This window comes from Echeneis naucrates, chromosome 9 (genome assembly GCF_900963305.1).
Source record: "Echeneis naucrates chromosome 9, fEcheNa1.1, whole genome shotgun sequence".
Classification (NCBI taxonomy): Eukaryota; Metazoa; Chordata; class Actinopteri; order Carangiformes; family Echeneidae; genus Echeneis; species Echeneis naucrates.
The window spans coordinates 2049230-2074600 of NC_042519.1; the positions used below are offsets into that span (position 1 = coordinate 2049230).

The following is a 25371-nucleotide window of genomic DNA, read 5'->3' on the forward strand; positions in this document are numbered from 1 at the left end:
TTGAGAACTACATGAGTATAGTCAAACAGAAGGTCCCAGTAAAGTGGAGTTTTCAAGGTATTTTCTTCTCGAACATTTCCTCCTTGAATCCACATCAAACGTTTTTGCACAGCTATAGATTTTACGCCTACCACAGTCATACTCCTGTTCCTTTGCAATCATCCTTTCAATGATCTTGGTGCTTATACGGCCAATAACCATTTCATGGGGCAAGGCAGAAAAGGTTGCCTTTGTTCAAACCCTCATTGTTGTCACACTGCTGCACCTGGGTAGAGAGATTGAGTTTTCAGACTGCACTATGTCTGCAAGGACAAAGCCAGCACTCAAAATAAAAGGGAAAAGAAGGCTCTTCCCTTTTATTTTTGAAAGTCGTTTTCCCTCTAATCTCCTGAATTCACATAACACTCTTGAGCTGGCACAGACATCTACTTTCTGTCGGTTTGTGAGGGAATGAAGGGACATAATGAAAAGGGGGAATGGCGTTGTGGAATTTCCATCAAACTAAGACAAAATATGTGAAAAGAAATTATGGATGGAAGAGAGCTGCTGCATATTTGGTTGAAGGACTTTACCTGAATATGAAAAGAAACCCTTGTCTCTCCTGAGCCATACAATATATTAGTTACACCTACCATTTTTAGTGTGCTGACCTGTGTATTAACCTTTGAAAGTGCACATTAGCGCAAGCAAAAAAAAAAAAATAAATAAAATACAGAGATTTCCTATAATCCATTTACATGTAACTTATGTAACAATTGATACAAAGTATGACAGGAGGAAGCTAATCACTGAAACTTATTCACAGCATTCATGGAATTGCTATTCTAAATTTCTCACTTGCTTTGTAACATATCTAGTTACAGATGGTTTTGGACCTTGTGTACAGAGTTTGAGATGTGTGCTTAAACAAATATACAATGGAAATTAATGAGCTTTCATTTGTACATTTGAAAAAAAAAGAAAAAAATCAAACAAGCATCCCAACCCATGAATAATTGTATATACTTTCCAGACCTCATTTTCAAAGATTTCTGGCTGCATTATTTATTCCATAAAGAGTAGTAGAAATCAGCTGTCAATATTTACATCATCTTCTGTAATTTGGGTTAACCAAACTGTTAATGTGAGTGTATCTTCATGTATTTTGCGAGATAGCCATCAGTCATGCAGCATCTTTGGTGAAATTTTAGAAGCTTGGAAACATACACTGTAGCAGAATTACTGCAAATGTGTGTATTATCATCCTGTAACCATAGCAACATAAACAGGCCCGACACATTTAAAGGGGAAATTATTTTTGCTGCTCAGACTCTAACAGGTTGTTTTATGTATGTAAATATGAGATGGTGGCTGCAATAGTAAACAAGCTGGCACCATTTAAAAAATGAGCCTATGATATTCTATATTCACCTATTGTCAACAAAATATTGTATCTAATATATTTTATTCATCTGAGCCTTGTAGCACCATCATTTCCAAAAACAAAACAATGAAGACAAAAGAAATCATATTTGGATGAGAAGGCAGAGCTGAGGAGGAGGAGTGAGAAGTGGGTCTGACCTGCTCTGTGCGTTTTCACAGGGTATCAATCCTTCATTGTAATTTTTTAAAAGAATCATAATTTATAAAAAATTACATCATGATGTATTGAAGAAGAAAGGATGTTAAAATCATTAGGACAATGTCTGCTGAGATAATAAATCAAGTGACAGGAAGTCATTTTCTCTTGTTCACACTATTTTCAGATGCCATGGGAGTTGCCCCCAGATGGTCATTAAATAGAATGCAGGTTTAAGGCGCTTAAACCTGAATTGGTAGAGGTAATTATGACAGGGGCAAGGGGAAAAGAGAGGTAATGCAATTTCAAGCCTGGTTTGAGGTGGATGAATGGGTAAACAGAACACAGAGCGCTGTTTGACTCACTCACTCACTCATCTTCATCTGCTTCCGGATCTCGGGGGCTGCTGGAGCCAATCCTAGCTCACATTGGGCGAGGGGCGGGGTACACCCTGGATAGGTAGCCAGTCCATCACAGGGCCAACACACAAAGACAAACAATCACTCATGCTCACATTCACACCTACGGTCAATTTATAGTCTCCATGTCATGCGCATCTTTGAACGGTGGGAGAAAACCCACGCAGAGACCCACGGAGAGAACATGCAAACTCACTGTTTGACTCACATGGGAAACAGTGAATGTTGCATCTTTTCAGAGACTTAATCAAGCAATGACTGTTATTATAGAAACCACAGTGACAGCCAAATGAGGAAAAAGATACTTTCCAAAAATCATTCAAGAAATATGTCAATGAAAGTAAGAGGGCTTGTTTAATCAATAACATATATTTGGTAATGCCCAGAAGGGTGAAAATGTTGAGTGCAAAAATGAGAGACTGAGAGGGCTCATGGGAGTTGTTATTTCGTATCCATTATTGCACTCACCTTATTCCTGTTATAATTCTTTTGTTGTCATTATTTAGGGCAAAATTGTGTGTCAACTTCAGGTTTTTGTGCATCCCCAAGATACATGACTCCACTTGTGTGCAACCAATTTTACAATTATATTTGCTGGAGGTTTATATAATGCCTTTAATGGTTCCACTATTGTGTTTCTTACTCTGACGCTTCTGGGCCTGTATTACTCGTAAGTATGCTCACTGCTGCAAACTGAGCATGTAAGAAAAAAAAGAGTCAAATCATCCTTAAATAAAGTTTTCATGCTTCACATTACAGACCAGCCCAAATCTCAGAATCTTCACTATAATGCATTTGTTTCTTTTGCATGTAGAATTATATTTCGATGATTAATGGGTGATTTGTGGGCAGCACACATAGTGGTTAGCACTTTTGCCCAACAATAACAAGATCACAGGTTCATTTCTCAGCCTGGGGTCTTTCTGTGTGGAGTTTGCATGTTCTCCCTGTGCCTGCATGGTTTTCCTCCGGGTAGTCCAGCTTCCTCCCACCATCCAAAGACATCATGTTTGGGTTAACTGGTGACTCTAAACTGTCCGTAGGTCTGAATGTGAGTATCAGTGGTTGTTGGTCTCTGTCTCTGTGTGTTGGCCCTGTGATGGACTGGTTACCTGTCATGGGTGTACCCCGACCTCACCCAGTTTGAGCTGGGATTGGCTCCAGCAGCCCCCACGTCCCAGAAACAGATAAGAGGTTGAAGATGTATGAATTAATGTCTAATATTCCATATGAAAAAATCGATTCATCCAATGAACCCGCAAGCTTCTTATCGTGGGCGCTAACCACTAAGCCGCCATGCTTCCCCCATGACAAAATCCATATTCTAAAAAATAATACATGTCAAAGGAAATATTCAATAATAAGGGACATAGATATGAGTCTAGGCAATGATGAAAATGTATTATTATTGTTTAAGTTAAGTGGATTTTGTTCTAGCTCTTATCGTGGCCCTCAAGGTGCAATAAACTGTAACCTTAAAAAACATGTAAAAAGACAAAACAGAACAAATCAGAAAACATCCTCACCAGTTTGACAACACGTGGTGCAAATCCAACCAACTGAAAGTGTTCCAAAAGAACAAAAATAAATAAATAAATAAATGAATTGATAAACCCAGTTGGGACAGACTTGGGAGGATGTGTTATAATACACTGATGCATACTTTCAATATCCTCCGTGCAACTTGCAAAGTGGCTTTTTGGAATCGGATGTATTGTATTCCCAGAGCGTTCATTGTCAATTTCATAATTTTTTTGTTTTGTCTATTGACATGTGCTTTCTTAAGTAGCAGCATGTTGAGCCCTCAGGGCCATTGCCGGATCTGGACCAGAGGAAATAGGAGAAAGTGGTGTGCACAAACTGTGCCCAGCTGTTTCAACAAATATTTAATTCTTAAGATAAACTTTTGCGCTGTTCACATTTTCCCTGTCCATAAGCATCGAGCAGTAGTATTTCTGTGTGTGATGCTATAACTGCTGTTTAATAAGAAATAAAGAGAATTAACAATGGGTTTTCCTCCCAGTCAGAACAGTCGTTTCAACAAGCTCCTATAAATAAGATTAACAACGTATGCATGTTTCAAACAGTCTTTCAGTAATGGTACAAATCTTCAAGTTTGACTTGAACTGCACTCTTGTCACTTGACCTATGCTGGATAATATGCACTTAAAAATGGACATGCCAAAATTTTGGTGAGATGTACATTAAGATCTCAGATGCACTGCATGTGCACACATACACACAGAACTAAGAGCCTACAAATATAATAAACAAGCACCCACACTCACAGTTGTGCTGGGACTAGGTGTTAGGCTGATAAGCCTTTACAACTCCCACAGCAGACTCCCTCACCTAAACTCCCATTCTCTCACACTCTATTGACTGTTGCCGGCTCCACCAAGAAGCAATCAAGTGTGCATGTCTGTGTGTGAGAGAGAGAGCAAGACTGAGAGAGAGGGAGAGCGTGGGTGCACAAGAGAAACATTAATGAGAGCCAAAGCACAAAGGCAAGAGGAAGGAGCGTGAGTGACAGAGAGAGGCAGAGAAGCCATTGTATCTCACCAGGTGAGGTCAAAGGTCTGCATCTTTGATGCTGAGCTTGGACTGAGCATCTTAGCACGGCGACGAGCACTGGAAACGGTCACCATGACAACCCGACACAGTACAACTGCGTTGACCTGCAGGCAGAGGACAACAGCATCTACACGGCCTCCAGCAAACACAAGACATGCCACAGCAGATCCACTTAGCCTCCAGCTCAGATGGAGAGGAAGCAAAGTTTAGCCTCCTGCTCAGGCTGCAGGAAATCAGTGTTCAGTGATGTACACCTCATCTTGTATTTAGTTGTTCTCTGCCTTTCTAAGCATAAAATATCAAAATTAATAGAAAATAGATGGGCAACATATCTTCATCTAGAGGTTTCCTGCTATAGCTTTGGGATTTTATTTTGGTCTTACTTCTTAAACCTCAAATTGGTTTCCTTTACCATAAAATAATTGTAAAATATGTATTTTTCTTCCTCTGTGCCCTTTGTCAGTGCACTTCTACATTTCTTGATCCTCCACTGGTGGATCAACAAATGTCAGGGCCCATGCAGGTGCATGTTTGTGCTACAATAAAACACAAATGAGATCTCCCTTTTCCTTGACCCCCTTTCAGCTTCTGAAAATACACATAAATGAATGTAAAATATTATGCTAAGTCATGACAGACGCACACAGATTACATACCACCAAGACAAATATAACAGGTCCCACAAAGGCCCAGATGGTGTCAGTCTTCATATTTAGCCAGCAGTGATCCTCTGCCTTGTACTCTTCCACTGATATAGCCAGTGTTACACCAACTATCAGAACAGGTAGTCCTGAAAAACAATCCAGTACAGGAAGATGAACTATGTTGCTATGTTAATAGATTACTGTATAAAAGAGAATATTTAGTCTGTTGCATTCTCTTTAGTCTCACTGGGAACATTTGGCACATCTGAGTGAGCTGAGAGGAACACCTGGATGTCTGTGGTGTATATTTACACACTTGGATTTGGGAACATGAACGGTAGCAGCTGCAGAGTGCATTGTGGGTTAAGGTTGAACTGTCGCATAACACTGCATTATGTTAACAGCAAATGTGAACAAATTATCATTACATATTATAATATAAATTGACAATAATTAGCACTAGCAAGCAAGCCTGTCATTCTAGAGCTCCACTAGCAGCCCCAAGAGGCTTGGATGCTCATTACATTAGAGTACAACAGAAGTAAGGGTGTAGAAAACACAACATACCCCAAGGGCACTGGTGTTGTTTACCGCTGTGGTGAGCATTGAATTAATTTATTGGCACCAGACATGACAACACATCTTCACTTGCAATATTAAAACCACATTGTGCAACCCAACATAATAAAATCCAATAGGCACACACCAAATAACCTACAACTTTGATTAGAAATTAAAAACAGGTTGATCTCATAATCTAACACTAGCTAATTGACATTGTGACATTTGGAAGGCATTTGGTTTTATTTTCCTCACAGGAAAGTCGTTATCTTATGTCACCATGATGTTGCCACGAATCATTTAACAAAAAACTGACTTTGTCTTTGCCAAGTTAAATATTTTCTCTCGGCTCTCAAAGTGCTGGTAATCATAACCAGAAATATTTTTGGCTTTAAGAAGCTGAACATATCTTTTTAATCCCCCCCATGTCAGGCTCCACCCTGGAGCTCCAGTAACAACATTTCTAAGCTTTCTAAGTGATCCAGTGATCACAAACAAAGTGGTCAAGATTTCACTTGACCACTTTGTTGTGACATTAATACAGATAAAATGACAAATAGTGTGAAGTCTCAAAATCAAGGTTGTGTGTGTTCCTCTGAGCATTTTCATAACATTAGTATTCATATAGGGCCGACACCTGTATCATTATAAAACTATTTACCTCACACTATGGGGGACCATAAAATGTGTTGTCAGAATTCTTTGTCAGTTCAACATTTGCATTCAGACATGGTCCTGACATTGAATTTTTGTCAACTTTGTAAGCTCCATTCAAGCACATATCAGCATGAAAGGATATTGGTAGCAGCTGTATGTTGCAGCAAAATGGCCTGCATGTTCAAGTATTACAGAAGTAAGTTAGCATTCAAATAATAAATTTAAATCATAGGTAAACGTTTATTAAACAAAAAAACATTACAATGTATAAATAAACAATATTGTACTCAAATAAATGACTTTTACAACGCTGTTGTAGCTTAGTTGCGAATGTTGGTAAATAGTAAAGTAAAAGTATGGCAGAATATATCTGGATTATCTAATGAGGCAAGTGTCTGTTGCACTCTCAGCTGACGCCATCAGCTATATAAACAAATTTTTAACTCTAAGTGTGAGAGATGTGAGATGTCTTTCCACCACACCATACTTATGTTCTTTAGAGAAGAATCCTTTGTGACTTTTTAGTAGTCAATTAAATACATTTCTCTTGTGTTAAAGTGTGTCTTGTTATCCTTATGTGACTGAAAGAAAATTGCAATGCTGAGTGTTTGTTGTTGTAGTGGCAACAAATGTTGATGCACAGTATCAATTGTTAAAAAACAGGCAGATAGATGCATGGTTTTAAATGCGAAAGCCACATTGTGTTTAGCTGCATAAATGCAGTCATGAACTGAACATGACCTCCTCTAAAATTAGACATAGAGAGCCATAAACCAGTCTATTTAAGCAGAATAAAAGAGGTGGAAAGCCTGACTCTTTCATGTTTTACCACCAATAAAGATTGTGATTGCAGATCAATTATTATGAGGTGACAATATGTATCTGTAGGAGGTTAGGAAGTGGTTTGATCTATGATGCAGGATCTTAATTATGCAAAAGCTTAGTGTCATATTTGCCTCTTTTGTTTCACTGGCTATGGTTTACTTAATTGTAGATCAACATTTCTTTACTTAATATAGATGATACAGCTGTAAAGCAAAAACCAATTTTAAAAAAGTCTTCAATTTGATTGAAACCTGACAGCTACACATATTCCAAAACGTTTTACCTAGATCAAAAGTCAGTTATAGTGTTGAATCCTAGAGCTCAACAGCTCACAGGTTTAACCATGTCATAAAATAATCAGTTTACCCCAGCCAATGATGTAGTAGAGCTTCATCCTGCGGTCCTCACTGATGTTGACAGACACAACTTTGCTCCAGAGCAGGAGGCCCTCGACCAGCATCCAGGAGAAGGAGGCCATGAAGAAGAGGTGTAGGAGTGCTGTGACCACAAAGCACACTGCCTGCAAATGTGAAAACTTACATTTAGCAAGCGCTGACTTTCTCCTAATCAGCAAGTCATGTTTCCATACTGCATCACATCAGTTCACGCGCCCATCATTCCCCTAAAATGCTAAATTTGTTATCTCAGATTTTTTATAAAATGCATGTGGTCTTCCAGAGTTTTCACTCAGACTGGATCCAAGAACAAAAAAAACATCCAGCTATCAGGAGAGCCAGTTCTTTACCTGGGAAACTGCTGATCTCCTGGGATTTTCACACAATTATCACAATATCATAGTTCAGAAAATGGTGAAGGTTTGTGACAAATTTGTCATTTTAAATCTGGATTTTTTTACATGTTTGAAATAGTTTTCCAGTACAATGTGCTTTTAAAATTGCAAGAGTTATTTGCCAAGTAACAATATGTAATGTTTCTTATTCAAGGAGCAATGTGTAAGATTTGTCCAGGAATTCAATTTAAAATGTAAAAAAAATGTGAAGGAGGAGCAGGAATGGGGTCATGACCAAGCCCTCCATTTATTGTATCATCGATTGTATTTCAGCTCCATCCCGCATCATTTTGTAATACCACTTTGTGACACTGGATGTTATGTGAGCTAGTGAATCATGTAGTCTGCTTTCACTCAAGCAGATTTAAAAAACAAAACAAACAAACAAACAAAAAAAAACAGCTACCTCAAGATCTTGAAGTTTGGATACATCTCCTGATGAGCATTATGGCTATTCACTGTTGGAGAAAGCTCTTGGTGAGGAAGGAGATGCTGAGCTTTTTTTTTCCATCACACTAAGAATAATCTGACTTTTTGACCGTAGATAAACACACTAACAAAAGCTAAATGACCCCTTCTACACGGTCAGTTGTGTTTGCGTGCCAGTTCAGACTGAGCACACACTTACAGTTACAGGCATACATATACACCCACAAACAGAGACAGACACATTTAATAAGAGCGGCTAAGCTATCAATTGCAATTGCAGTTAAAATTAGCTGAGTAATGTCTGAAAGTGATATTCAGTTTTACTAATGACTTCACCATACTGTCTCCTACATAGAAGCTGTTGGATAGAGGGATGAGTAGGTGAGCGTGGACACAGCCAAGGGCTTCTCTCTCTTTCTGCCTATCGGCCTTGGTGAGTTTGACACATTTAAACTGAAAGCAGTTACCAGCAGCCGAAAACAAATTTTGGTACAGTGTTGCTTCCCTTTGCGCTGAATGGCCGCTCGAGTCTGGCCCGTGCAGTGAGTCAGTGTCCTATAGACCCCAAAATAAGCTTAGAGTAGAACAGCTTACAATTTAAAGCCTAGAACAAAAACAAGGTTTTGGTCTCCATTGCTAATTTCCTACTTCATGGCAAATCTATATTTTATTATTGGTTAAATCAATTGGACATGAGTTGCTAGGCAATGTTTGTGGTGTTGGTGTCTTTTGGAGGATTTTTACCATATAAATAACAGATATGAAAAGCCTTTTTGTTGGTGAAGTGACTCTTGAGGCTGTACGTGCCTTCTACTTAAAGGGTATGTAAAATTCTGTTTCATTTGTATAAACTCACCAGATCTGACATGCTAAATTAGCTGGTTCACATGCTAATTTACTTCAAGTAAGTTGTTCTGCTGTCCTCCTGTCCAGCTGTCCTAATTGTGGTAACAGAATCATATGCTGGCAATAGTTATTAAACAGTTGTTAAAAGCATGCTTGAACAATAACCTTCCAGTCATGTCGTCTGACTGTGGTCAAGACCTCAGTCTTTGAAAAAATTCTAACAACATTTTTTTTAATTATTTTGTGACTACTCAAGCTTAAATGCTTTTCAAATGAGGACTCTTACCTCATTGACAGACGCCCAATCACTGCACATCAATAGCAGCTCAGCAATGCCCAGAGAAACAATGAGATTTTTGTGGACAGTGGTACGGTCTGATTTAGGGACACTGCACAATTAAACACACACACACACACACACACATATAAAATGCATAAAATGCATGGAAGCACACAGCATGAGTTTCTGAGTGAAGATCTTAGAGTATTTCTATCAATTTTTGAAAAAAATAAATAAATAATAAATTCACAAATACAGTACTGTCACGTGTCTACAGAGCACAATGTTCTGTTTTTTTCTATTTAAGTTCTATTGAAGTGAAACTGGCAGAGTTTTATGAAATGCTTTTCACCCTCAACGCTTTACAGAGTGCACTCTGTGATGTTTGTGACTCACCCCACAGCGATGAAGAGGATGAAGGTGAAGAGGAGGCCACATAGAGACACTCCACAGCCGATGAACGTCAGCACCTGCAGAGCATTTTCACTCTCTGGGCTCCTCTGACACACACACACACACACATACAGTGTGAGCTTTAAATAGTAGCACATGCTGCAGATGAAAGCCTACACAAAATACAGAGTGATAATTTGAGAGAGGGATGTTACCTGTGCTTCGTAAACCTGAAGTAGCAATGCAAAATTGGTTGTGTGGTTGCAGTGACAGACAGTGTATCCATATTCTTTGGACATCACCTCACAGCCTCTGGTATTCCACCACCCACCAGACTCTGGACTAGTTAGACACAATCAGTGCATACTTACATATCTACACACACACAGGGATGGCAAGAATGTACATGTCTTTTTTTCTAAAACTTTTGCAGAATTTATCAAATTTTTTGATCATTCAGGTAAGATGTGTAGTGCATTAGAGAGGAATAATAATCTATAATCTATAATAATAAGAAAGGGAAACCTCCACAAGACTTTTTCAAAAATATTCATTGGTACGTACGTGAGCTCAAAGTCCCAGAAGGCACACACTGGATCATGCAGCGTTCCAATGGGATTCTGACAGAAAGATAGAATAGATGATGGACATGATATTCAGTTCAGGAATAAATGGGATTGATGACAGTAGCAATTTCAAAGTGCTAACCTGTACTCTGTGCTGGAGTTGGAAGCGAACTGCTGTGTTAATGAGTTGGTCATCTCCCAATGCAGTGGTGGATATGACTGAAGAGCCCAGGATGGTGCCCAAATACCTGGTTATGTACACATGTATATTTGTTACCGAAATTCACACAAGGAGTGGAAATTGTACAGAATTGACTTTACGTTGAGGCTCCACACATTTACTATCTACTGAGTGAAACCTGAAGTATTTCCAAATTAATTTTTTTCTCTTTGCAGTCAAGTTGGGTTGGGAACTCACTGCAATAATAATCCTCTTTTTTATTTTACCTACATTTAATTTTCAAGCAATAGTAGCGTGGCTGACCATTCATTGGCCCAGAAAGAACCATGAGCAACTATCACAGGACACACGTTGACACTGTCTGAGTCTATACAACAAAAATAATAATATATAATATCATAATACATCATAATATAATATCATATCAAAGAGCAGGGCTGTGCACAGACCTTTAGAGGAGCAGATGCTCAAGCTAAGTGAGGCATCTCTCACAGTATTAGTGAATAATTAATTCCCTTTATATCTTGTTTGATTTTAATAATGTCCACTTGCACTTTTGTAACTTAGAAATCTCACAACCACAACCACAATAGTCTTTAGCATTGATATTTATATATTATATATTTATTATATATTATATATTGTATTTTTACAGGAAAAACAAAACAAAACAAAACAATGCCAGTGCTTTTTCATATGGATAAAGATGTTTGTTTTTTAATTGGACTATAAATATAAATACAATATAAATCTGTTCTCTAAATAGATAACAGAAGCTCGACACTGAAAACTACAGTTAGCAAAATCCATTATATGGGTAATGTAAGGGTTAAACTCTGGATAACACAGCATAAGTTGAAGCCTTCATAGTTGACACATTGCCCCTGTAATCTTCACCAGATGGTATCTTTATCAATGGACCAACTTTAAGTGCTCTACTGTAGAGGTACGGATTCTGAGGGGACATATTTATGAACTATATGCCCTGTCTTTTGATATTATATTTGGTATGCTAATTTAATAGCTTCATAAAATGTGTCATTATGACTGAAGAAGGCAGATACACATGAGACACCAAACATTAACACCCAGAGCAGCCAGAGTAGGAGGGAAGCAAGGAGAGAAAGAAATTATCATGAGACAATATGTTTACAGCAGCAAAACAATGAAAGTATTAGGGCTTTCACATGACATTGTTCCTGGAAATGTTGACTGCCGCTAAGAAAGTCCTGTGTTGAAGGAAATAAAGGCCTCGTCACTTTTGGAGAAAGAACAGTCGTATAAAATAGCTGAAAACTATGATCATTTTGTCAGTAAATATAGCTGAGCTCACAACTCAGGATTTGGCCATTATTCCATGCATATTTTAACCTCTACCCTGGAACTGCATTGTTGCTCAGCTTAATTGCTTGGCTGTGGTCCGAGCAAGGGTGCCTGTAGTTGTTTTAATAGTGATAAAATTGCACTAAAGTGACAAGTAGTGCCAAGGTTTAGGGCAAGCCATCTTTACTTGGTTGTCTTTAATGAAGGCAATTTCACTGAGAAGTGAATGCTGCCCTGCAGGGCTCTCAGTGTAGCATGTTAACTGTGCTGTTGGTGAAAGGTGCTAAAGAGCGAAGGAGAGTGGCAAGGACTTATGCATTTCACAGAAGTAGAAATAAAAAATAGTAGTGTGTCATTTCAAAATAGCTCTAAATGAGAACTGATGTAGAAGGATGGCGGCTTCGTGGTTAGCGCTGTTGCCCCACAGCAAGAAGGTTGCAGGTTTCTTTCCTGGGCCTGGGGCCTTTCTGTGCAGAGACTGCATGTTCTCCCTGTGCTTGCGTGTGCTTTCCTCACACCGGTCAAAGACATCACCTTTGGGTTAATTCGTGACTCTAAATTGTCCGTAGCTCTGAGTGTGAGTGGTTGTTTTTTCTTTTTTTTGGCGCCGTTCTAGCGGCAGCCTGTAGCCGCAGCTCCTCGTCGTGTTTCGTGTAAACTTGTTCATTTGTTGGTTCGCTCTTTTGTTGTTTTTTTTTTCTGTTCAATCTCAACCTTTCTGTTAGTTGCGAAATTGCTTTAGTTGGTTTGGTTGGTTTGGTTTTTCTCCTACTTTTCCTACTTTTTGTAACTTGGAAGATCGCCGCCGGCAGTTGTGGCAGTTGATTGCGCTGTGTAAACCCGCGCTGTTGCCTGGAGACAGGCCTGTGGGCCCGCAGGAGCTACGGAGGAGACGCCGGAGCGAAACGGAGGGAAAGAAGGAGAAGACACAAACCAGCGGTCCCAGCGATCATAACGGGGAACGTGAGGTCTTTGGGGAACAAGACGGACGAACTGGCAGCGCCTGTGCAGACCCAGAGGGAATACCGTGACTGTAGCATATTTCGCTTCAGTGAAACATGGCTGCACTCGCACATCCCGGACAGCAGCGTTGAGGTCCCAGGTTACAGTTTGGTACGGGGAGACAGAGACTTTTCCAAATGTCATGAAGGAACGTCTCTATAACCCAGACATCGAACTGCTGGCTGTAGGAATGCGCCCGTATTATTTACCAAGGGAGTTCACGTCCACCATTGTTGTCGCTGTTTACATCACCCCGTCAGCTGATGCAGCGGTAGCCTGTGAAGTCATCAGCTCCACCGCTGCCAAACTACTGACCGAACACCCAGATGCATTAATGTTATATATTTTATTCCCTATGTGTAATGCTGCTGTTACACTGCAGTTTCCCAGTCTGGGATAAACAAAGTATCTATCTATCTATCTATCTATCTATCTATCTATCTATCTATCTATCTATCTATCTATCTATCTTGTTTATCTCTGTCTGTCACTATGTGTTGGCCCTGCGATGGACTGGCGACCTGTCCAAGGTGTACCCTGCCCTCATCCAATGTGAGCTGAGAACCGAATGTGCAACCTTCTTGTTGTGGGGCAACAACGCTAACCGCTGTGCCACTGCGCTATGTTAGTGGGGTGAGTGGAAATTTTTAAAAAGCATAGACTTACCTCTGGCTTCCATCTGTGACGGTGGGAACCATTGAAATGTTCTCAGGACTGAAAAGGGGCGGCAGAGAGCCATACCACATGTTGACTAATGTGAGCTTCTGGAAGCCTAAACATAAGGATGGAGCTTTCTTCAGATTGCACCAGACCGTTAAATACAACAATACCAAAGGAAATGTAGTTAATTTAGGATCACGTATTGTTTAAGATGAATAGTTTTTGCAAAACCCAACAATGCCCATCCATTACAACTGAGACCTTGGGAGTGTAACTAAGAATTCATGCTACATTGAGATGTCTATCATTGTCAACTGCATTTATTGGTAAGAATTATATTAATATATTATATATTATATAAATGTTTCTGCAAACGCTCAACTGTGATAGATAATCTGAATAAGTGTTTGCTGTAAGCGCAATAGCAGGAATATTATTGTGTTTTGTATTACTTTCCTACCGTTGTTACGGAGATCCTGCATCTTCTGATATGGGACTGAAATGCAGTCTAGGTTGTTGTGTTTCTCTGTGTCAGGCCCACAGAAGCTTTGTCCCCTGGATCCTTCCTGCAGTGTGTACTGCTGCACCTCCAGTTCTTCAAAAGGAAGATTTATATACATTAAATACATTGAATTCTGCATTAAGACTCTGGAGAAAGTGATGTCACATTATTTGACTCTGGAAATATATTTTTAAATAATTAAATCAATTTTTAGAGAAAAAGGAAATTAGACCATTTTTAACAATATATATTATATAATCTCATCAATAAAAAATATGAATAATAATAGAGATCAATGTTTCAAAGCTTCTTTACAAATATATTTTCAAAATCATACCCCCAAATAGCTTTTGCTTCCAATTTTATGAATGGCTTCATCTTTCTAAACAGACAATTTCAATAACCCCATTTTCAAAACAACAGTAGGGGCTTGAATTTCAAATTGACCAGCTTAAATGGGCGTTACCATGGCAACTTAAACATATTTAAGAAGGCTTCATTTTAACTTGGAAATCTACTGACACTGTGTATCCTGTGTACTGTGGTAAAGTAAAGATAACAATTGTATCTATCTTAAAGAATAAATAGAGAAAATTGAGATTTGGAGGAAGGAGGAAAATATTGGAATAAATAAGTGGAGCTGAGGAAGAGAGAGAGAGAGGGCTGGATCTGACCCAGTCCGTTTTCTATCCTGATTTGTTTCCGGTTCAGTCTATCAATCACACACCTGACACACTACTGTCACCAACTGCTTGCTCATGGAGAGATTTGTTGGGTCTCTTTAACAACTATGTAAAGAGTTTGGTCTAGACCTGCTCTATTTGTAAAGTGATTTGATGTAACTCTGTTATGATTTTGCACTATGTAAATAAATTTGATATTGATATTCATTTTGGTGTGGCTATCCTGTGATTGGCTAACTATACCAGAAATGGCCACCTGCCGGAGAAAGAACCTATGCTCAGCTCAACCTGAGATAAGGTTTCTTATGGTTTCAAAAAAATCATGATGTTGACATCAAAGTGAAAACTTCAGGCTTCGGAACAGCAGTTCACAAACCAATGTGCCACAGTTGGTTGCCACTTGATTTAAATCAAGAAGTCATAGGAACATACAAGACATTACTCAGGTAGATCAGGAAGATCAGGTAGATCAGGAACAAGCGAAGAAGTGAAGACGTTCACTGTGTATTCATTCAAACAGCCTGTCCTATCATTTAACATCTTAACTCATGTAAAGTGACTTACCAAATCTTCTCCTTTGGAGATCTGCAACATTACTTGACAATAAAGAAATTCCAATAAGAAACACTGACAGTGCTGCAGTCCCAAGTGGTAGTAATATATATATATATATATATTATTATTTTACAATCCCTGAAAATTTTGTTTTCAGTTTAGCCAAACCATTCTAGATTAGGTTTGAGAGATATAACATATTTATGATGCCAGAATATCACTACTTCAGATAAGCTAAACCTGCAGGGAAGAGGAATATACGTTAAAGATTGCCTTAAATGTTTAGGTGTTGTGTTGGAAGCCGCTAACATCCATAGAATATGTTGCACTGAAGAAGATTTTGTCCCAGTATATGTCATTCACTATTGCTGGACTATGCAGACCCCTTTCAGATAAGAATTCATTTTATGTCCAGCTCACAGAAATCTAAATAATTTATAATAATTTTTCACCCAGTGCTCTAGTATACCTTTTTTGTTGGACAGGGAAAAGTATGTTAATGCTTCTGGTTTTACATCTAGCAACATTAGGTTTTCGTTGGGTGTTCCTCAGGGTTATGCTTTGGGACGCCTATAGTTTATTCATTACACTAATGATCTCCTGCAGCATTGTCATGGGATAGAGGTGCAGATGTATACTGACAATATTGTATTATATACACATGCAAAACCGCTGGATTAGCAGCCAAGAAATGATCAGTGATCATCAAATGAACCACAGACTGGCTTGGTCAGTCATGTCTTTCCATAAATATGGATAAAACAAAAGTTATGTTTTCACTAATACTATTAAACAATTAATCTATACTGATGTCGTCATGAAGTCTGAGAAGATCCAAATTCTTACCATATTTAGGTATTTCCGAGTAACTTTGGATCCTAACCTCAAATTTAAGTTACACATAAAAATACTGTCAAATACAGTTTAGCTAACTTTAGAAGCTAGAAACTCTCTTATTATGGCTGCTACCAAAATTGTATGCATTTCATGAGCCTTTCTCTCATGTCATATTACATTGCATCATTGGGGCAAAGGGGGGGGGGTTTCAAGTCTGCTCCAAACTGTGCCTTAAGTATAAAATCTTCATTGGTCTAGCTCCACCTCCATTAAAAGACCATGTCAACATTGGCACCAAAGGATTCGTAAGAACAAGAGACAGTGTCCTTTCCATTGAGGCCTTTGGGCATTCAACGTTTTGTATGAAGGCCACAAGTCAATGGAACCCCCTTACTGATACCATTAAAAACTATACCTCCATTTGCAGTTTTAGAGCATGTTAAAAGATACCCAGCATAGCTCTTGCTGATTTTAATACTCTGCCCATGTGTGTGTTTTGTTTATGTACCGTTATTATGCTTTTGTTTGTTACCTGCCTAGGAACTGCAGATGTAAACAAGTTCTAAGTTAAATCTGGTACAAAGTATAAAATGGCAATGTTTATGTTATTATTTTACATGGTCTCTGTACAAATGTACTAAAAAATGTGATAAATTATTATTAAATGAGGTGTAAGTCAAAATCCAACCTCATCTGCTTCAAGGGAACTTTACGTGTGGGTTTGGTGTGATCAGATTTTATTGATAGCAGAGTTGACAAGGCAAAGAACCTAACAACTTTCATCAGCTTCTGATTTCAATGTCACTGAATCATTCTGCACAAAAGTATTTTTGCTGCTTTTTTAGCAAAGCATCTTGTCTCAGTATGAATATAACAGAACGATATGTTGTAATTAGTGGACTGCTGAGTTAAACAGCCATTTGGTGGAGACTGCCCCAGTTTGTGGTACTGACTGAAAAATCTTTTCAATCTTACTTACTTTCGCTTTTTTATCTCTGTGATTATTATAATATTATGTGTGGATGGACACACAGAAATGGTGGGGACACATTGTTTTGTTTTTTAACCTGGCATCATAAGGTCTAAGTGTTAAGGTAAAACAACATTGTGAGTGTGTGTGTCAGACTCACTGATATTTGGGCTGTGAATGGTCAGGTGATCAGTCTCTGCCATCAAATGTGGGCTCATGCTGGTCACCATCCGGTCAATGGTCTGGACCACATCCATGGGACCATTCACCACCTATAACACACAGAGTGACGGTGTCTCAGCAGCAGCAGCAGCAGCAGCAGCAGCATCACTCAATCTGCCCTGTTCATTGCGACCGTCAAAGCTAAAGAGCTACATTTCAAAATGACCATTCATGTGCCACACAATAAGAGAACACTTTCGGTGCAGTAAAATGTTTGCCAGAGTCTGCGCTCAGTTTGGCTGAAGTGAGAGATAGGCATATAATGCAAGGCACAATTGTAGATTTTGCCTTTGTCCGTTTTGAAACCCCTCATTTTGAATTTAATATGCCCATTTGAGCTGAGCCTTGGAGACAGGGCTAGGAGCAGAGCGAGGTGGGTTTGTGGATGAGTACAGCCATAGTTTTTCAGAGTGCTGCTCATCCATTGAGTCTGGGCTGTGGTGGCCTTGAAGCACTGAGAAGGCTATGGGGGGAGGGGGACTCTACCACAAGGTGCAACTCCATAAAGATCCACTCCAAGCACATCAACAGTGCAGATTCAGAAGTGATAAATACATAGAAAAATGTAGGCATCTAGTTGAGTGGCAGCCAGAACAGACCAGGGTTCCATTCAGATATTCAAAATTGGAAATTTAAATAATAACCCATGTCTCAATCAAGAGGGTAGCTGTTTTTTTCAGTTTTGTTCCTCAATTCCTGAGGTTATGTCATTCTACTATACGGTATAGAATCATACTGCCCTCTAGTGCACTAGAGTTGAACAGCACTAGTCATGAACCTACCCACCTATCTGATGAATTCGGATCTGGCTACATGATGTGCAGCTGTGATGTAGGCTCAGCACAGCTGTATGCCGTTGAATATGCACATAGGTTTTGCACATTGCATTGGTGTTATCACCATAGAGTGAGAAAATTTATATTTCTCCATTTCTTATGTATGCAAGTGAAGTTTGGCAATAACAAATAACAATACCATTTATAGCCGGAAGCATTAATTCAGGGTATGAATGCTTTTGCTCTCAGCCTTAGGACACAACTTGTTTAAAGCCAAAATTGGGCTTCAGGGTTGAGAAAGCCAACTAAAATTCAAGTAAAATAAGGCAAGACCCAGCCACATTCGTTTTAAATCATTAAAAAGCCTGCTGCATGTCAATTACTGAGCAAACAATGGTCTACCATTTTGACTTCATTTCTACTTCTCACTGCTGGTTTTTAACACTTCCTTGGCTTAGTTTAAAATGTTTTCATTCTTTTTTTCTTTATTTAATTAAACCCCCTGATAGTTTGATTGAGATTATGGCTGACTGTTCAAGTTTCACAACTTGGAGACCATCTAAAATGAAAATCTGAGTGATTAAAATAGCATCACCAAGACTGGGATTCCGTGCTGCATGCAATGGAATTCTCCAAACCTAAATAAATCAAATAATGCAGGACTCATCGCTGCTGTGGGCAGTGTTGTTGTGATACATTGAGACAGATCTATTGATCTGTGGCTCTCTGTTGGAGCATGCTCTCCTTGTACCAATGTTATGTCATGTTTGATGTTTGAACAATCCCGTATATAGGCTAACTGGCCATTTTGATTTGTGCGGTTTCTTTTGCCATCTGTGAAAAACTATGAAGGACACCTTTACACATTAAGTCCAGTTGATTCATGAATGTGGCAGCAGATTTCTGGTTTCTTCTGTGGCTCTGGATGATCTTTATCAAGCTATAAAACACAAAGACCTTCCAACAACACAAAGCTGCACTTCTTATTTCTGCTTTTCTTACCAATTAATTGCAGTTGTAAAAGTACCATCTTGTTTGTACATTGATAGAGTGTACAAACCAGTTGGTGGTCATCCAAACCCAATTTAATCAATAGACGATGCAGGTTGCACCTCCTAAAATGCCTTAGTTGAATCATGTATATATGTGTGTTTCACAATGTTACAATGTATAATGCCATTTTACAATAATTGTAGAAACCAACAGTTTACAAGAATAAGTTGCAATTTCATGCTCAATTGATTTATGATTTAACATTTTTCATCAATTGTAATACATTTTCAAGACACATTTGTCTGTCAAGGGTAGGGCAACTGCTGGCACTGCAGTTGTGTGTCAATAAGAGTGCTTAGCACATTTTACATGTTACTGCAGTGTCCCAGGTTTGATTGCATGCTGCAGGTCACTTATCTCAGTTTCCTGTCTGCCTCTCTCCTATTTACTCCCCCACAATTGATGATGAACATGCAAAACTCCAACTATTGCAGGGAAAAAAGGCTGTCCTGGGAAATCTTATATGTGACAAAAATGTTCCTAGTTTGGATTCCTAGAATGATTCATTAGGTATACAATGTAAATAATGAATTCAGCTTTATTAGCTGTCCATTTTTTCACAACCACATTTATGCAATTAAATAAACTAAAACTAGAATTTAATTGTGTTGTGTTTAATTGTGTAACAGTATTAAACAGTAAAATAAACTTACTGGCCCCATTTGAAGACATCTTTGGCTCAAAAGCCACTTTCTCGTCAGAGTTAATGGTTAGTTTTTTTTACGTATCATATCCCAAAGAATAAGGAGAAGTTAAAAAGGTATCTTAGGGTCCTTATCTTAAGGGACCTTAACCTGGGTCTGCAAAAAAACACATTTCATGAAAAGGTCCAGCTAAAAGTAATTACAGTACAGAGGTAGAGCATTTAGTGCGTCATTCAAGCTTCAAAAGACTGTGACATCTTGCGTCTCGGTCATTTCAAAATATGTGCCTTTATACAGTAGATCATATATTTAAGAGTTTTCTTTAAACTGAATTTGAAAAAGAAAACTCTTTATCACAATTACAGTGTCTAGGCTGAAAAATACTGTGTTAAATGAATAAAAATGTCCTGTAGTGTCCCTGAGAACTGAATGATGATGATGATGCCATACATAAAAACATTATATTGACGTATACACAGCAATATAAAATGCAGAGATTTACAAAATCCTTATGCATAGACTTTCTTAAACCTCCACACTGAGAAAAGGCACATAACAAAGAATGAGAGAGTGTTACCACAGTGCTACCTCTCTGATGGCCTGCCACTTGACAGTGTTGTTTTCACTGATGATGCTGTCAGCCACACTAATGAAGTGTTGGCTCAGTTTCTGGATGCCCTCCTGGCTGTGGTTGGTGGCATCTGTGACTGGCTGCTTCGGGACATCAGCAGCCAGAGAAAGCAGCTGGATGAGGGACACCATGTCTTCTGGCTGCAGTCCCTCCTGCTGGGTTTCCAAGGCCTGGACAGAGATTTCGAGTAGGGCAGATGCTTGGGCGATGTTACTCAGCCCTGAGGGGTGCTGTCTCAGCAGAGGTTGGGTGTAAAAACAGAGACACCAGGATTAACCAGACTGCTTTTTGATTTTTTATAATGGTCCATGGGTCACTGTGAGAGCCATTCAATACATTTGAACTAAAGCAAAATGTTAACTTTTAAGTACGGTTTACCGACAGGGAAGTCGCTTACAGGCAAAGGACAGAAAGATGTGAAACCTTCAGAGATGACAGAAAAGAAAGGAACATACGCAGTGAAGATTTATGGTTTGTTTACCTGAGTTTTGTTGGAAATCTTCATCAGATGGTTCATGAAGATGGTAGGCTGTGACCTCTGAAAATCATGAATCTGTCTCATCTTCAGGTAGCGCTCTGTGCCAGACACAATTTAATGCAGATGATATAATGGCAGGGCACTCAACATACCCAAAGGATGCTGAAGCATCTACGAATAAAATATTGAACTCCAAACATGACCTGAACCCCAACCAACATGTCAGGAGGAGGATTTCCCTTATTCAAAGTTATGTCATTCTCTTTTTTTTGATAAGGCAAACATTATACATGCGCTTATTTGTCACAGTAATAATGTGACAAAGACTGCTTTCTACTTTTACTTCATACTAAAATTACATATTGTAGAACGTTCTTCATAGTCTGAACAAGTGATGTCAGACATTTGGACCCCCTTAATTATTAAATTTAGCTCAAATTCTTGCCAATTTTTCTGGGTTTATTTCTAAAATATTTCTAACCCTTGACTGTAGACCACCTGTGGTAAACTCAGCACAAACCTATTATCAAAACTGGATATTGAATAAAAACTGCAAATCTCATTAGCTCCATTAATTCCCATAACATTTTACTTTCGTCAGTTTCATGCATCCATAATTTATCATTAATATTAACAATAAGATGACAGACTTTTCAAAGAGCAGAATAGCATGTTTGTGTGAAAGGTGTCTAAGTCTCACCTCTGCTGCTCCTGCAAATGAATGGTAGTGAATCAGAGCAGTCAGCCAGTCCAAACTGTAGATGCTGGTTTGACCAGCTCTGCAATATCCTGCAACCCTGCAGCTCCATCTGCTGGTGCACTGCTGCCCACACAACCAAATGACCATGACACACAACAAGAAACGAGTGAGCTCCAGCATGATTAGAGGCCTTTACTTGCGAAAAATAAAATCAGCAAAGTGGGGGATCATAAATTACTGCTGCTTGTGGAGGAATTTTAAGAAAGACTTTTCGCCTTGACTTTCATTCTGTCCTTTCAATCATACTAATATGTATCTAGAAGTCTCTTTCTCACACTGTTAATGTTGTGTTTTGGAAATGCACTGCATTTGCAAGCTGCTGCAGGGTGGAACACTGGTGATGCAGATCAACCTGTGGATAAGAAAACCTGCTCATTACTGACCAGTTGGAGAGTCAGAGCAGAAACTCCAGAAAGAGGGAAGAAAACAAGAAAAGAGTTGTCCCGTGATGATGAATGACCCTGGTTTTGTCTGGTGAATTCTTTGTGAGTTGCTTCTCTGGACCCCAATTTTGTCTGTGCTCTGCCCTCAGGACCTGGGGACTCTGTTTACTAAATGTGACTAAGGTGTTGCTACTATAGCCCTGCTGCTAGGGATCAGTGGACCTGGATTCCTGCCTACATGCCTCCTTTGGTTATGGACTCATCGAGCGTGGGACCCTTTCTGATTGCTATAGTGTTTTGTGTTACTGGGTTTTCCTCCTGTGGGAGTGATTTTGTTTTGGTTGGACATTCCTGGTGAATGTAGTATTTTAAGTATTTTTTGAGTGTGTCCTCTTTTTCTTGGCATTTGAGTTAAATTAGTTTACAGTTTAAAAACCCTAACACACATCCTCAGTTCTGTGGTTGTTTAAATCCCACTCGAAGATAATTTTGATGACATCATCATGAAATGATTTGGACTATGCTGTTCTTATCCAGATGCACTGCAGTTGTCTTGAAGGATGATGTGCTCCAGTAAAGCAAGAAAAACTGGTGGTCAGATGATCAGAGAGCTTGTAAACAAACCAGCAGTTTATCTGGATGATCTTAAGCACTTAATCTGGAAGTCAAAGTACCAATTCCTCTATTCAAACAAATACTCTACTCAAAACTGGAATAAACACAGGAGGTCAAAGTTGATCTAGGGAGTGAGTCTCTAACTTGTGACAAATATAATAGTCAAAATATAATATTTTGGTCCTCTCTCTTTCAGATTGCAGGCACTTTGGGTAACCTGGGGGTTTGTTTAACACCCGATTACCTTTAGATTGCACTGCAGCATATTGGTGTGTTCCTTAATCCCATTCAGTGTGGTAAGTGGTCTGTGGTTTTCACAAGACCAAAGAACAGGCTAACCCAGGGCTTCACTCCAAATATTCTGCTGATTTGCCACTCAGACTGTTCTGCTTTCTAACCTCACAAATACACTACTTCTCAGATACAGGAAGACTACAACATCTTTTATCCACTAGCTGTTAGGCTGCTGAACTCCGTTGGCCCCCTTTAAACACATCCACACACACTCACCCCTGCCCCCTCATCATGGACATGGACGTGTGCATCTTGCAATATTGGCTAAATTAGCCAACCGAACTATTACTTTTTAAGTTTTTTTTTTTGTACTATATTTAATGAAAATACATTATTTATGTAAATTTTGTATTTTTATTACCAAAGCACACTGTATATATCCAGATTTGCATTGTATTTTTCTTTCTTATTTGTAAGTTGTTCTTGGCTTGATCGGCCTCGGTTCTGAATTTTGTACCTCCCTCATGTGCATGCATGTTGGCATGTTGGCATGTTAATATGACAATAAAGCTTGGTGTGAATAGGAGATGATACGCAGAATCTGGTCTTACCTGGGCAAAACAGAATGGCCTGCACCTCTTTGACCACTGGGTGGATGCTGAGCAGGTTTAAATTCCAGCTGAAAAGCAGTTCCTGTGTCATGGTTGAACATGCATTGAGGGCACTAGCATGCATCGTTTCCAAAGACATATTCCAAATATTTAGGTCTGTCATATTTCCAAAAAACGGCTCTGTAAAATTTCCACCAAAGGAATCTTGGTCCTGACCCAGAATAAATATTCCATCTCCATGGATATCCTTAGATGTATCTGTGCCTGAACCCATGTCCTTTCTCTCCCCATCCACATAGATAGCCCATTGGCCACTGGTGCGGTTCCAAGTGACACAGATGTGATGCCATGCTCCATCATTCGGGAAGGACGCTTTATATGGCAGGTGCTTACCGTGGATGATGAGTGCCAGGAGGATGCGTTCTCGCATGTCCACCTGACCTCGCAGTTGGAACTCATTGGTGAAGACAGGGGAAGCATAGGAGAAGATGGTGGACACCTCATTCCACTCAGTGTCCCACTGAACTCGAACACACAAACTAACACATGACAGCGTGGGGAAGGACATGTTGACACGAGCAAAGCCCTCATGGGAATCCTTTGGGAAGTTTAGGGTTGAGAATTGTGTGTCTAAATAAGAGCAGAAGAAGAACTTTGTGATTAACTTGCACATTTACTTTTATATTCCTTTAATTTCTCTACAAACTTCTAGAAATCCACTCACACTGCTTGGCCAATGCCACAGGCTTTGAGACTGCTTTGCTGGGATTCCTGACCCAGATAGGTGACTGAAAACCAGAATGTTGAAGCAGCATCAGTGCCCCTTCCCCATCCTCTGACTGGTTCAATGTGGCGAGGGAGCTGAACTGGCCTCTGCAGAAACTGTCAGCCCTTGAAAAGGTCTGCGAGCTATTGACCAACTGGAATGCTGAGTGAGATGTTAAATGGACCAGCCTCGATTCTCCTGAGTAGACAGATCAACAGCCACAGCAAAGGCAGGATGTAATATTGATCAATAGGCATTGAATGCTTGATTCAGTGGATTAATTGAAGACACAACAGGACCCTGATTAAAAGCTTGAACTACTAGCAACTAAATGTTGTTTCAGTATCTCACCATGTGAGCCCTCTTCTGTGTCTGGCCAAGATTGCGTTGGCTCGCTCTCACATACCACCTACAGGAAAGAAGTCAAATTTACTTTTTCCTGAAAACTTGCTATGTGGCAAATTGAACAGAAGCATCATCCAACGGCTGAAGAGTGCCTGTCATTTGAAAACAGATTTGTGAAACTGAGTCATTTCTGTGTAACTTCATAAAAGATATAGAGAAAGAAGATAAAGTCGTTACCATAAAGAAGAAGAATATGAGTCCAATATTCAGGGGTCTGGTCATCTCTGAGCCAGTGTTGTCTCCAGATGATATCAACCACTCGTTGTACCCAGAAAATAATATTTCCACTAGACCTCCTCAGAAAACAATCTGTACGTCCATTAAGTCAAAAGGTAAATACAGCACCCTAACACATATTTAAACCCATAATATCTGGAATCTGTATTTGTACAAGGCAAAGTGAGCCAAAGACATTATTTGTGTCTTCAGCAGATTGTTTCCAGTGTGTCCTTGTTGCGCTCTAGTCAGTTGTAGAATTTGCATATTCCTCCAAAGCAGCAATGAGTTTTGTATCGCAAACTTGTAGAACAATCAAGCC

The 25371-nt window shown here is 39.3% G+C and overlaps 1 protein-coding gene across 1 annotated transcript in view; it reads right to left on the bottom strand.

The window, feature by feature from the left end:
• adgrd2 (adhesion G protein-coupled receptor D2) overlaps nucleotides 1–25055 on the bottom strand; it is a 37977-nt gene extending 12922 nt beyond the window's left edge. Inside the window, exons 1-18 of the mRNA XM_029509826.1 lie at nucleotides 25011–25055; nucleotides 24780–24837; nucleotides 24387–24626; nucleotides 23663–24292; nucleotides 21760–21882; nucleotides 21069–21157; nucleotides 20539–20832; nucleotides 17416–17527; nucleotides 14169–14303; nucleotides 13715–13820; nucleotides 10685–10790; nucleotides 10541–10596; nucleotides 10192–10318; nucleotides 9980–10083; nucleotides 9590–9692; nucleotides 7605–7758; nucleotides 5208–5341; nucleotides 4540–4655 (exon numbers count right to left, since the gene is read on the bottom strand). Of these exons, the coding sequence (XP_029365686.1) occupies nucleotides 4540–4655; nucleotides 5208–5341; nucleotides 7605–7758; nucleotides 9590–9692; nucleotides 9980–10083; nucleotides 10192–10318; nucleotides 10541–10596; nucleotides 10685–10790; nucleotides 13715–13820; nucleotides 14169–14303; nucleotides 17416–17527; nucleotides 20539–20832; nucleotides 21069–21157; nucleotides 21760–21882; nucleotides 23663–24292; nucleotides 24387–24626; nucleotides 24780–24837; nucleotides 25011–25055 (2732 nt within the window). The remainder of the gene's footprint in view (nucleotides 1–4539; nucleotides 4656–5207; nucleotides 5342–7604; nucleotides 7759–9589; nucleotides 9693–9979; nucleotides 10084–10191; nucleotides 10319–10540; nucleotides 10597–10684; nucleotides 10791–13714; nucleotides 13821–14168; nucleotides 14304–17415; nucleotides 17528–20538; nucleotides 20833–21068; nucleotides 21158–21759; nucleotides 21883–23662; nucleotides 24293–24386; nucleotides 24627–24779; nucleotides 24838–25010) is intronic.
• Nucleotides 25056–25371: the final 316 nt, after the last annotated feature.